The sequence below is a fragment of the Vulpes vulpes genome, chromosome 3 (assembly GCF_048418805.1).
Source record: "Vulpes vulpes isolate BD-2025 chromosome 3, VulVul3, whole genome shotgun sequence".
NCBI classification, from domain to species: domain Eukaryota; kingdom Metazoa; phylum Chordata; class Mammalia; order Carnivora; family Canidae; genus Vulpes; species Vulpes vulpes.
In genome coordinates, this window is record NC_132782.1 from 82,477,437 (window position 1) to 82,491,351 (window position 13,915).

At 41.7% G+C, this 13,915-nt stretch overlaps 1 protein-coding gene and 1 non-coding gene across 13 annotated transcripts in view; one reads left to right on the plus strand and one right to left on the minus strand.

Moving 5' to 3' along the window:
• The window catches only part of CUX1 (cut like homeobox 1), a 363,575-nt gene that overhangs the window by 148,423 nt on the left and 201,237 nt on the right, over nucleotides 1–13,915 (minus strand). For all 12 annotated transcript variants that reach the window (XM_026019558.2, XM_026019559.2, XM_072752950.1 and 9 more), the window contains exon 5: nucleotides 412–549. In XM_026019558.2, coding sequence (XP_025875343.1) covers nucleotides 412–549 — 138 coding nt within the window. The remainder of the gene's footprint in view (nucleotides 1–411; nucleotides 550–13,915) is intronic.
• LOC112935801 (U6 spliceosomal RNA) lies at nucleotides 6,644–6,750 on the plus strand. Its single transcript, XR_003238216.1, has one exon. It is a non-coding gene; the product is annotated as a U6 spliceosomal RNA (small nuclear RNA).

Consider the following 13,915-nt stretch of genomic DNA (forward strand, 5'->3'; position numbering starts at 1 on the left):
CACTACTAAATGGCTTAGTGGCTGTGGCCCTTTGATCATGAGCTGGCTCTCTGACAGGTGTTGCCCGCAGGCAACACAACCACCCTTTTAAAAGGTGGATCCTATCACATGATGATCCAGGAAGGTTCTGAAAGACTCCTGGTTGGTCCCATCACAGGGCAACAAAATCATGTGTAGTTACTGTGCCTAGGAAAAGTTTTACTTCCCAACAGCTAAGTGTTATTACTATTATTATCTCTCTGTAATGATTCTGATGGGGACCCCACCCTGACTTTGTGACGTGGATGACGGTTAGAGCTAGTCCCAACAGTGTGGGGAAGGCAATTAAAGGCAGAGGGGGGAAAAGAAAAGAAGAAAAAAAGAAAAGAAAAGACAAGACAAAGCCAAGCACAGAACATATCTTCCACTAACCTTGATTTTTTACTTCAGCAAATTCCTTGTTGTACTCTTCCAGAGTTTCCCTAAGCTTCTGGTTCTCTGTTTCAATGTCATGCAGACGCTGCACTTTGAGCTGGAGCTGCTGCCCGAGGTCCAGCGCGGGCACGGGATCTACGGGACAGGGACACGCAGGTCACCCCACTCTAAGCACAGAGTAGACACTTTTCACGGTCATGCAGAGGCTTGAAGCAGGCCAGCTGGGGTGCCCGGGAACTCAGCCTCCTGCTGGCCCCCCCAATGGGATGCTACCACTTGCCAACAGTCAGGGCACCTGTGACTTTGCCATCCCCTGTCCCTCCGCAGAGCCCTGGGCCCTATCCCACAGCTGGCTGGTCAGGGACGCTTCTGTGCGGCTACAAAGGATGTGTATGCAGACTCACTCTCCAGGGCCCCAGCCTATGGACACAACCTGCACACAGCCAGAGGTGCATGGGGATTTGTCCACTGCTTCAGCATGGTGTGACACTTGGAACATTTCTCAGTCCTTGATCCGACCAATAGGAAGGGGATGCACATGGTCAAGGGGAGGAGTCTCAGGGAAAGTCAACCACGCATGCAGCATGGACAGTGTGTGTGAAGGCGCCATAAGCCTCAAGTTTCCAATAATCCTTATGAAGTTGGAAGTTAACACCTGATCCTCGGAGTGTGTCTCACCACCACAAGACTCTGATGGATGTTTTCTCTTTTGGGCCTCACAGCAACTCTAGGAAGGGGATGTGACATGTGTCAGGCGAAACACTGTCACATCTCTGTCACACAAGTATAGGCTAAAGCTCTGGGGAGTGTAGTGACTTGCCCTTGGTTTCTCAGCTAGTTAGCAGGCAGAGAGAACTTGAACCCAAAGTCTGTTAACTCCAAGTGACCAGTCTTCCAACAAGGAAGATCCCCTGATGGGGTGGAGGACGTCAATGCAGGCTTCATATGGTCATGTGCGGGAGGTCCTGTGGCCTACTCAATGTACCATCTGTGATTAGACTGACTTACACAAAACTGTATTTTGACCCAAAATTTGAGACCTTAGACATGGAATTTACAATACTGACTCTCAGTCTCTGGTGTTATTGTTAATTCAGTGTGAAATGGAGAGACGTTAGATGCTCTTCTGGTGTTGATCTTATTTTTTCTTCTGCTGCCTAAAAGGCACTCATAGTCCACCTGCTGGGTACCCGTGGAGTACTTCTAGAATGCTCAGGCCCCATCAGAGTGGAATACTCGAGTCCACCGGGCTTAGAAAAGATTACTGAAGATATTTCTGGTATGGACGCCAGTATCACTTGTGAGGTGGCTGCAAAGATTTAGTCTCTACTTGAGGAATGCTAAACACCAAGCCCAGTGGATCAACAGGGGTATATATTCAAGAGCTCACTTAATTTTCAAATACCAGAGTCATTAATTTTTCAGACCACCCTCAGTTTCTGGAAGCGAGGGGAGATCTCCCATGCCTTAGTCAGCCAGTCTGCCAGGAGCCAGGAACTCTGTGCGATGCCAACGTCTCTACAGAGTTTACAAAAGGCAGGCGCTGGGATATATCCAGTGCAACCAATGGACCTGCGCGTGGGGCTTAACACAACACTGCCCGTCACATGACAGCCCTGGCCGCTGGGCATTTATTCTGGGTGTATACACAGTTTATGACTACATCGCTTTCTCATTTGTGGCTTTTCATTATTATTTTAATCAGCATTAAAATATTTATATTAAATTAGATTTCAAAAGCTATTTTGGGGAGACGATTCCTTGTAAGTAGGGGTAGTAATAACACCAGAGACCAAATTTCTCAGAACATTCCAGGTGTGGGGTTTTTGTCCTGTTTTTTTTTTTTTTTTCCATTTCAAAACTCTTTCCAGGGTACCTACCTTCCCCTTTCCTCCACCTTTTTTACCCTTGTCCCTGTGGCCTCACACTGGACAACCAGCCTGAGGGAAACAAACAGTATGCCCAGGGCCTCCTTCACCTGGAACTTCCATCAAAACTTGACACCGAGGTTAGGGAAGCATCGAGGAGAAGGAGAACCACTGTACTTGGATAAAATTCTATTAACATTCACGCATGTGGGCTTTCTGGTGTGACTGCCCGTACAGATGATATTTTTAAAGAGCTAAGCTAGTGTACTGCCCTCCCCATCCCTAAAATTTCTGTCGACAACTTTCCTAAGTCCATTCCTTTTAAAAGGCCAGGACCCACAGCAGACCTGTGTCTGCTTTGAATAAAAAAATTGCTTCCCTCGTTGGATTCAGCCAGGAACTCAGTGACATATAAAAATAACATGCACATTATCAAGTGAATGGTAACTAGACCTTTAGACAAAATTTCAAAGCGTTACATTGTAAATGAAAATTCTGGCAATCTCATAATTATTCATTAGGCATGTATATTTAATTTAACACTATTAAAGGTTAATGCCTAAGTAGCAAAACTGGTCACAGAATAAAGAATGAACTGAATGTTCAAACATCTCTGTGCATTAAACTTCAAACTTTACTGCAGTACAGTTGAATGACTAGACGCCTACAGCATTTGAATATTGTTTTGGATTATGTAAAAGGCATTGCTAAAGTACCTCTTAGGCTTAATTTTTATTACTTGTATTAAAGGAACAGCTAATTACCACATGACAATATAATGACTCTAGCATGTTTGGGCCAGAGACCAAAACAATGACTCTCAGCCCACCAAACTCCAACCTGCCTGTGAATCTAGGGGAAATCATGGCCTTTTGTCTCGTTAATGACTCTCAATGCCCTTAAACCCCACACAAGTATTGTGGGGTCTCATTCTGAATGTCACAAGCCTCTGACCTCAGCAGTTCAATTAGGGAACCATCTAGGGGAGGCCAGGGCACACACCTGTGCAAGGAACAGGAACACACAAAATCCTGCAAACCTGTCTCCCTTGCCTCCTCCAAGTCAACATGCTTTATTATCAGTTTCATCCACCCAACATGACAAACTTGCAAAGTGTTTTACAATCATCTGATAGTTAATTCCTAAAATACTCTTTGAGGCATTATATAGCGCTCATTATGCAACACAAGCCTCGGAACATAATTACAACAAACAACAACAATACCATCACCTGTATTTACCCAGCACCTTCTCCTAAGTACATGTAACATGACCTCATTAATTCCAGCCGTCACAGAAGTCAGGGGAGGGGGTCCTGGCATCCCACCCGGGGACAGGGGGATGAGAGTCATCAGCAAGGCACACAGGAACACGCTATTCTAATTAAGATTTCTGCTTCTTGAACCAGCAGCCAACTAAATTATACCATCTCTTCAAATACTAATTTAAGAAGTATTTGCTACTCATCTCTCTGCTCTGGGCAAGGCCTGGGTCCACTGGGATGGACAATCGGCAGAATTAGCCAGGACCAGACTCATAATAGAGATAAGCCAAGTTCACAGATGACCAAGAGAAAGCAAGAAGGGCCACAGTGAAGATCGGATAGGCAGAAGCCCACTCCCAGATGGAAACAATTGGCAAAGGTAAACTTTTTTTTTCTTTTTTTAAGAGGAGACAGAATTTAGGCCCACAGAGACTGTGGGGGCAATCAATCCTTGTGGAAGACGCAGCAAGTCGGAGAGCAGGATGCACGGAAGTGCCAGGCAAGGCCAAGAGAGCGCGTCAATCTAACTGCCATCGCCTATGTATGCTGTATGACGTCAGGACTGTTTTAGGTGCTTGGGGTGGGGGACATTGAGGGTGAAAAGCAGAAATCCATGCTCTCAAAGGCTTGACATTTTACTGAAATGAAGGAAACCGATAAAAAAGCAAAACTAAACAAAATACTTTAAAGTACTGCCAAGCAGCAGTAAGAGAGGAAACAGGGTGTGGGAACGGGGAATGAGCTCTGGAGACAGATGGACAGGGAGGACCTCTTGGAAGAGGTGGCCCTGAGATTAAGATCTGGGTGGCAAAGAGGACAGACTCTGAAGCTCTTGGCAGAGGGAAGAGCAGTGCAAAGGCCCAGAGGTGGGAGTGAATGTGGCATACTCTAGGCACAGAGAAAAAGCCAGGAAGGCTGCAATGAAGGTAAGAGAGAACCATAAGCAACACAACATCAGTGACTGAGGTGAGGCCTGTGCTTAAGAATCTAAAGAATATGAACAAAGTTAAGGAGAGATGTAGGAAACATCAAGAAGAATCAAAGTGAATTCCGGATCTGAAAATACCACATCTGAAGTGCTCTGCCGGTATGCTAAGCAGCGCATCAGTCTCATAAAAATACATTTGAGTCAAGTTTGTATTCGGCTCTACTCCTGGTGGGAAAACCCACAGAGAAAAGGACCCTTGCAAGGGCCATTGGGCCTCGAGAAGAAAGCAAGCTGCAGTACTTGAACCAAAAAAAGGTTTGTTGGTTTAGTGGCAAAGTATTTAAGAGTTTTAAGCTTAAGATGAGTTGCGCAATTTTCTTTTGAAAAGTTAAATGTTCCAAATTAGCTGCCCTGTTCTCTGATGGCAGATGGCTATCAGTAATATGCTGCCTGACAGACATTTTTGAAAAAAGAAACACACATATCTATGTCTTTGAAGTAGACGTGATGTTTTAATACTGGGTGGGGGGAAAAACACTTCTTGAAAGAAACTCAGGCTATAGTGATAGCGGTTTGAAAGCAGACATTTGGAAACATTCCCATCAACATCTAAACGTATGGGCAGGGACCCTGGGTGGCTCAGTGGTTGAGCATCTGCCTTTGGCTCAGGTCGTGATCTGGGGATCCTGGGATGGAGTCCCGCAACAGACTCCCGAGGGAACCTGCTTCTCCCTCTGCCTATCTCTGTCTCTCATGAATAAATAAATACAATCTAAATAAATAAATAAACTTATGGGCAAAGACAATGTCCTTTACAAAAATGTCTCAATCACTAAAAATTACTGTAAAATTCCAAAGAAACAGGATAATTGGGGGTGGGGTGGGGGAATAATAAAAAGAGAACCAGAAATGACAAGAGATAATGGGATTTAGTTGACAGACTAAATAGCTATTATAAGCCTGTTGGAGGACTTAAAGAAAAATATGAACACAATAAGAAGAGAAATGGAAGATACAAAGAAGAATCAAGTGGAACTCTAAAGCTTGAAATACAATGTTTGAAATGAAAAAAAAAAAATTCCCTAGACTGGCTTAACATCCGATTAGACCTTACAAAAGGAAAAAGATCAGTGAATTCAAAGACACGTCACAGAAACTGTCTGAATAGATAAAAAGTTACTCAAATCTCAGCAACCTGTGGAATGGTACTAGGTGATGAAAAGGGCAAGGGGTACATTTGAGGAAACAGTAGTGAAATATTACAAATTTGGTAAAGGCTATCAACCTAAAACTCCAAGAAATTCAACAAACTACCAACAAGATAAACACAGAACACCAATAAACACGACCAAATTGTTGAAAAGAAGAATAAAAAGGCAATCTTAAAAGCCAAAGAAAAGAAGCCTTGTTTTATACAGAAGGAGAAAGATAAGACTAATTGGAGACCTCCTGTTGGAAATAAAGCAGGTCAGGGGTGCCTGGGAGGCTTAGTCAGTTGAGTGTCTGACTCCTGATTTTGGCTCAGGTCCTGGGATCGAGCCCTGTGTTGGGCTCCCTGCTCAGCAGGGAGTCTGCTTGAGATTCTCTCCCTCTTCCTCTGTCCCTACCCCTGCTCATACTCTCTCTCTCTGATAAAGAAATAACTCTTAAAAAAATAAAGAAAGCAGGTCAGTCCTGAGAGAGAAAGAAAAACAAACAAAAATTCTCAACAGTTTTATACCCAACAAAAATACCTCAAAAATGAGGCTGACATTGGTTTTGCTTCCTTCAGGTGAACAAAACTGGCAAAATTCACTGCCAGTGTACTATGCTATGAGAAATGTTAAAGTAAATGTTAGAGATTGAAAGAAAATGGTCCAGATAGAAACCTGGATGGGCATGAAAGAATAATCAATACTGGAAAGGGTATACATATGGGTAAAAATAAAATAATATTTTTCTCATTTTTAATCTCCTTAACAGGTAACTGACTTAAAAAAGAGATTTTATTTATTTATTCATGAGAGATAGAGAGAGGCAGAGACACAGGCAGAGGGACAAGCAGGCTCTCCATGGGGAGCCTGATATGGGACTCGATCCCAGGACCCTGGGATCACACCGAGCCAAAGGAAGATACTTAATCACTGAGCCACCCAGGTGCCCGATAACTGACTAAAAACAAAAACAGTAGTGCTCACATCAGCAGCACATATACTACAGCTGGAATGGTACAGGGAAGATTAGCATGGCCCCTGCACAAGGATGATGTGCAAATTTGTGGACTGTTTCATATTTTTTTAAGGTGAAAGAAAAAAAGCAAAAATAGTAACAATATATTTACTGTAGGGTTATAACACACCTAGAAGTGTAAGAAGTAAACAAAATCTTTTTTTAAAATAGATTTTATTTATTTATTCATGAGAGACAGAGAGAGAGAGAGAGAGAGAGAGAGAGAGAGGCAGAGGGAGAAGCAGGCTACATGCAGGGAGCCTGACATGGGACTTGATCCTTGGTCTCCAGGATCATGCCCTGGGCTGAAGGCAGCACTAAACCACTGGGCCACCCGGGCTGCCCAATAAACAAAACCTAAATAAATAAATAAATAAATAAATAAATAAATAAATAAATAAATAAAAGAAAGCTGGAGCGCCTAAATCAAAATCAAACAAAGGAAACTCTAGGACATGAAATATTACTAGGGATAAAGAAAATCATTGTATAAACTTAACAAAATCATTGAGGTGCCTGGGTGTCTCAGTTAGTTAAGCATTTGACTTCAGGTCATGATCTCAGAGTTCTGGGCAGGGAGTCTGCTTCTTTCTTTCCCTCTCCCTCTGCCTACCGTGCTCATGTGTGTGCATGATCTCTCTTTCATATAAATAAATGAAATCTTAAAAAAAAAAAGAGGGATCCCTGGGTGGTGCAGCGGTTTAGCGCCTGCCTTTGGCCCAGGGCGTGATCCTGGAGACCCGGGATCGAATCCCACATCGGGCTCCCGGTGCATGGAGCCTGCTTCTCCCTCTGCCTATGTCTCTGCCCCTCTCTCTCTCTCTCTCTGTGACTATCATAAATAAATAAATTAAAAAAAAAAAAAGAACCAAATCACTGACAAGCTATAACAATCCTAAAGATACATATACCCCAAAACAAAGCTTCAAAACATGAATCAAAAACGGAAAGAACTAAAAGGAAAAAAAAAGTCCACAATAATAAAGAATTCAAAGCTGTTCTCACTAATAGGACAACTAGATATAAAATTAGTGTGGATACAAAAGACTTGAACAACACTATCAACCAAATTGACCTGATTGCCATCTATAGAACACTCCACTCAACAACCACAGAACATGCATTCTCTTCAAGTGCACATAGACACTCATAAAGATAGAACATATGAGACCATAAAACAAATCTTGATAAATGTAAAGGAACAGAAATCATACAATGCATTTCCTGCAACTACAACAATAAATCAATGACAAAGCCCCCCCCACCCCTATTTTAAGAAGCTTGAAAAAGAAGAGAGAATAAAACCCAAAGCAAGCATAGTTAGTAAATATAAGAAGAGAGAGTAATAAAACCTAAATGGCAGTGCTGGGGGTGGCACAGATAAAGCAAGCAAAAGCTGTTTCTTAAAAAAATCATCATTAAAATAGACAAGCCTCTAGCCAGAATGATCAAGAAGAAAAAAGAATCCACAAATTCTAAGATTCAGGAATGAAAAAGGAGGTATCACTACACATAAATCTTACAGATATTTGAAAGATAACAAAATATTATGAACAACACTACACCAATAAATTGGATAATTTATATGAAACGGGTCATTCCTTGAAAAACTACCAAAACTGATTCAAGAAGAAAAAAAATCTTAATAGTCTTATAAATGTTAAAGAACTTAAATGTGTAATGAAAAACTTTGCACCAAAGAAAACGTCAAGCCCAGATGGCTTCACTGGTGAACTAGAGAAGTTTTAGAGAAGAATAATAGATATCTTACACACAATAATAGATATGGTATAATATAACATTGATATTATAGATATCTTAAACCAACTCTTTCAGCAAATAGAGGAAGAGGCAGCACTTCTCAACTCATTCATAAGACCAGGACTATCTTGATACCAAAACTCAATAAGTACATTAAAAGGGGAAAAAAACCTCAAACAAGCAAAAGACTACAGTTCTATATTCCTTATGAACTTAAATGTGAAAGTGCTTAATAAAATATTAGCAAAATGAATCCAGTGAATTCTAAAAAGCACAATACATCATAATCAAGTTAAGATTTATCCTAGGAATACAAGGCTGTATTAAAATTACACAATCAATCAAACAATTTCACTGTACTAAGAGAACAAAGGAGAAAAATTGTATGACCATCTCAATAGATGAAGGAAAAAAACTGACAGAATTTAGTATCTATTTATGACAAAAACTCTTGGCAAACTAGGAATAGTAGGGCATTTTCTCAACCTCATAAAGACTGTCTACTGGGCAGCCTGGGTGGCTCAGTGATTTAGCACCACCTTCGGCCCAGGGCCTGATCCTGGAGACTCGGGATCCAGTCCCACGTCAGGCTCCCTGCATGGAGCCTGCTTCTCCCTCTGCCTGTGTCTCTGCCTCTCTCTCTCTCTCTCTCTCTCTCTCTCATGAATAAATACATAAAATCTTTAAAAAAAAAAAAAAAAAAGACTGCCTACTAAAAACCCCACAGCTAACATTCTTAACAGTGAAAGATTGAATGCTTTTCCTCAAAGTTGGGACCAATGCAAGATGTCTGCTTTCACCACTTCTATTCACTGTTATACCTGATGTCCTAGCCAGTGCAAACCAAAACAAAACAACCACGAAAACAAATATTTGACATTACAGATTGGAAATAAATGTGGATACAGGAAACTTCAATAACATTATCAACCAATCTGACGTAACTGATATTTACGGAACATTCCATCCGACATCTACAAAGTACACAATCCCTTCAAGAGCACAAGGAACATTCAAGATAGGCTATCCTAAGGAATCTACAGAAAAACTTTGAGAATAATAAGTGATTTTGAAAAGGACACAAATATAGTATTATATAAAAATTAACTGCATTTCTATATAAATGTGACAGATGGAAAAGAAAATTATAAAGAAAATACTATTTACTATAGCATCCAAAAACATAACCTACCTGAGGATATGCTGGATAAAATATGTGCCAGGCTTGTATGTTGAAAACTATAAAATATTGCTGAGGGAAGTTACAAAAAACCTAAATAAATATACCATGTTTGAATTGAAAGATTCAAGAGTGTTGTCAATTTTCCTCAGATTATCTACAGAGGAACCTTGATTAAAATCCTAGGAGACATGTTTATAAAAACTGACGAGTTAAATCTACAATATATATTGAAATTCAACTAGCTAAAAACAATTTTGAAAAAGATCAAAGATAAACGATTTATATTACCTAATTTTAAGACTGTCACCAAGATGTGTGACATTAACAGAAGGATAGACACACACACTTGACGGGATGAGCACTGGGTGTTATGCTATATGTTGGCAAATCAAACTCCAATAAAAAAATATACACACACAAAAAAGGATAGACACCCAGATTGATGAAATAAAATAGATGATCCCTTTTACTAAAAAAAAAAAAAGAGGATCTAGAACAAAAAATCTCACATAATGTCCATTAATTTTCAATGAAACTCGACCCTAACCTCATATCATATATCAAAATTAACTCAAAATGTATTATAGGCCTAGAGGTAAAAGATAAAAATTATACAACTTCACTCAAAAAATATAAGAGAAAAATTATAACTTAGGCAGCAATTTCTTAATACACAAAAAGCACCAAAAACATAGTAATTATAGTAACTTGAGACTTTATTAAAATAAAAACTTATCCTCATCTGGGGAGAAAACATTTGGAATGTATATTTGACAAAGGACTTGTATCTAGAATATATACAAATTTACAACTCAGAAGTTATACAACCACCATCTATTGTTTCAATGGGCAAAAGATTTTAAACCCCTTATAAGTAAAGATCTAAGAATGATTAAAAGAAGGCACATGACAAAAAGAGCATCATCAGTCATCAGGAAAATGTAAACTAAAATCACATCAAAATACTATACACTCACTATAGTGTCTAATGTTGAAGAGCCTGCCAATACCAACGGATGGAAAGGACATGGAGTAACTGGAACTCCCACTGGTTTCTTACTGGGGGATAAAATGATACAATTACTTTGAAAAAACAGCATTGTAGTTTCATATCAAGCTAACCATGTGCCTACCCTCTATGTCTCAACAGTTCCAGTCCTGGGTATTTAAATCGTATGTCCACATCATTATGAATGAATGAATTCATCGTTATGAATTCACAGCTCACAAATGCTTTTATAGCAGGTTAATCACAATAGCCTTACGTTGGAAACAACACAAATGTCCATCAGCAGGGGGTGGGATAAATAAGCCCATTGTTATATTCTATATGGTGGAATCCCATTCCACAATGAGAAGGAAAGGACTCTGATACAGATGAACGACACAGACAAATCCCCACACACCATGCTGAGGGGAGGAAGCCAGAACAGAAGAAAGTACATAGCCAGCGACTCCATTTATGTGAAAGGTCAGAAATGGCAGATCTAATTGAAAGCCACAGAAAACAGATCAGTGATTGCTGGGGTCTGGGATCATCAGGGAACTTTTGAGGCAATGGAAATATTCCATATCCTGATTGTGAGGGTGGTCACACTATCAAATTGTACACTTAAGATGGGTGCATTTTATTGGATGCAAATCACGCCTCTATCAAGTTGACATTAAAATGTGATTTTTTTTCTTGAGAGCAAAAAGTTTTTTGTACTGCTGATACAATATAAATTTGAAGTCACTTTTATTCTTCATCACATCTTTTTAATAATGTGATTTATAATGTATTTAATGCGTTTCTGTAATTACACATGGATATCATTTAAATAAGTCAATATGTAAGCATATGCTGGGGGTATGAATTCAAGACTTGGGGTACAAGAACAAGAGTAGTCTGGAAACCACTGACTTGGACCCATCCAGCTGCTGTGCAAAGGACAGACAGGAGAAGGGAGATGAAAGGGGGTGAGCCCGGTTAGGCAAGAGGTCATGGTGGCGTGGCCTCTGTGAGGCTGGTGGTAGCATTTGGGAGGGTAACATGAATCAGAAGATACTTAGGTAGAGAATATAAATGCAGAAAAGAAAAAGGCTAAGCAGAGTCTGGGATCTGCCCACATTCAGAGTCCCACAAGGAAGAGGCTGGTGTGCCGTCGGGGAAGGAGGAGTGTAGCAGTGGGTGAGGAGGGATCAGCAGGCATAACTGATTCTGGGAGTTTTGCTGTCATGGGAAGTAGAGAGCTGGCCTGTGGCTGGAACATGTCACCCTCCTCAGATCACATGTACTTTCTCAGCCAAGTGCGAGGCGCGTGGAGATCAGGATGGAAAGAAGGAATGAAACTGAACATGGATGAAGAAAAGGAGGATAAGGTTGGGACCAGTCTGTGCTCTTTAGACTTTGTGTAAACTGCCACACTCTGGTCTTCATTCCTCTTGTTTTGGATTCTCTGGGCCACCATAAAGGAAGTGCTGGCACGCTCTGATAAAACTCGACACTCTTGGCGAGGGACATCCTAGAAGGAAGAGGATGCCGCTGGACTTCATGGAGAGTACAGGCTGGGGCCAAGGTGTGCTGGGGAGGGTGTGGACAAGCGAGTGGTGAGCTGCCTCTCCATATGCAGGACGAGGACTGGAAAGAATGACCTTGCTAAACCAAGCCCGCGTCTGTGCAGAGAGCTCTGCGGGTGGTGGGGCTGTCCCTGCCTTTGGAGAGGGAAAGTGGCCCCTGTGAGTGCCATCCCTGCGATGACATCACAGGGAGGCAGACACTACTTTTCGCCGGGGCACTCTAGGCTAATGTAATCATACGATTACATAATTAACCCAGCTGTCTCATTAAGAAAATCAACTGGAATTCAGGGCATAATTAGTCATACAGCAATTAGCATGCTGATGAGCAACTGATGAAAAGCTGTCTAGATATCAAGTGTGCCAGGACCACCCTGGTTACGGCAGAGGGGGGGAAAAGGCGACACACCTCCCCATGCAAGCAAACCCAGGATTCCCAAGTCCCGGCTGGCGAGTTCCCAAGCTGTGTCGAGGGACTGAGAAATGGATGGGCAGGGAGAGCCCAAAGGAGAGGCAGCACATGAAAGTGGTGGCCAGCACCCAGACACCCATCTTGTCACGTTTGTCTATCTTTAAAATGTAGCTAATTGCCCAGCCAGCAAACCTTTGGTTGTAAAATGAAGAGGCTCATCAGGCCCCAAATTTGAAGCTGATCAATGAGTGTTAGAGGAGCTACCTCCCTACCTGGTTTACAGCTTCCTCAGCATGGGGCAGACAGAGCATCACCGTCCCTGATCCCTAGTCCCCAGGCTGCTGTGGGAACAGCTAGGGCCCTGCAACCAGTTGAAAGACAAGAGGGTATGTGCAACCACAACCTTCATATCTCAGCCCCAGTTCCTCTTCTGTCCCATTAGGGTGCTGGTGGCTGCTTCTTGTGTGTGAATGAAAATGTTTTATGAAGGCAAACTGAAAATGTGCAAAGGGGATCCTGAGGTTACAGAGTTCTCTCTCTCTCTCTCTCTCTCTTGAGGGGCCTGGGCACTGGCTTGGCTGTCAACACCAGGAGATCTAGAATACATGGACTGGAGCAGCCTCACAGGATCAGGCTGGGGTGACCACATCCCTACAGTCTTAAAAAATGCCACCAAGGAGCACGTCCTTTTAAAGCCCTGGTACAAGAAGCAAGGGGTGTTTCTAACTAAATCCTAAGATTTCATTTCTTTTTTCCAGGAGTCTTGCTGTTGGGAACCTTGAGTCGGGGACAGGCTGGGAAGGAGGGACCAGATTATTATTGTCTTCCTATGGAGGAGCATTAAAAAGCAGTTCTCAAAAATGATGACGTTCTACTTTATTTCTGGATCCTCAAATGCTAGGCGGCTGGGGATATTTACTAGGGCAGGTTTTCCTGAATGCAAATTAAAACCTCCCAGAGGAGCACCTTGGAGCAGGGGTATTTTTGAGTGGGTTCTGAAAATGGAGCGGCCTCTCTTCGGGTAGCTTTCTTTCAAGACTTCTGCAAACTAACACCTCTACTTACACCTGCAGGCTGGTTATTCCACGGAAATAAAGCGAGAGCGGGCGGTCATGAAACATGAAGTTCTAGCAGTGTTTCATGAGTCAATGAATATTTTATATCACTGGTAATGTGCTTCCTCAGATTTAAATCTTAAAATAAACCCTTCCAGGCACTGCCTTTGTGTTTGAAGGTTTTCTATCTGTAGGACCTAAACCACATCTTAGCAAGGAGGGCCACAGACAGAGACAAGAAGGAGATGGGAGCTTGCAGAGAG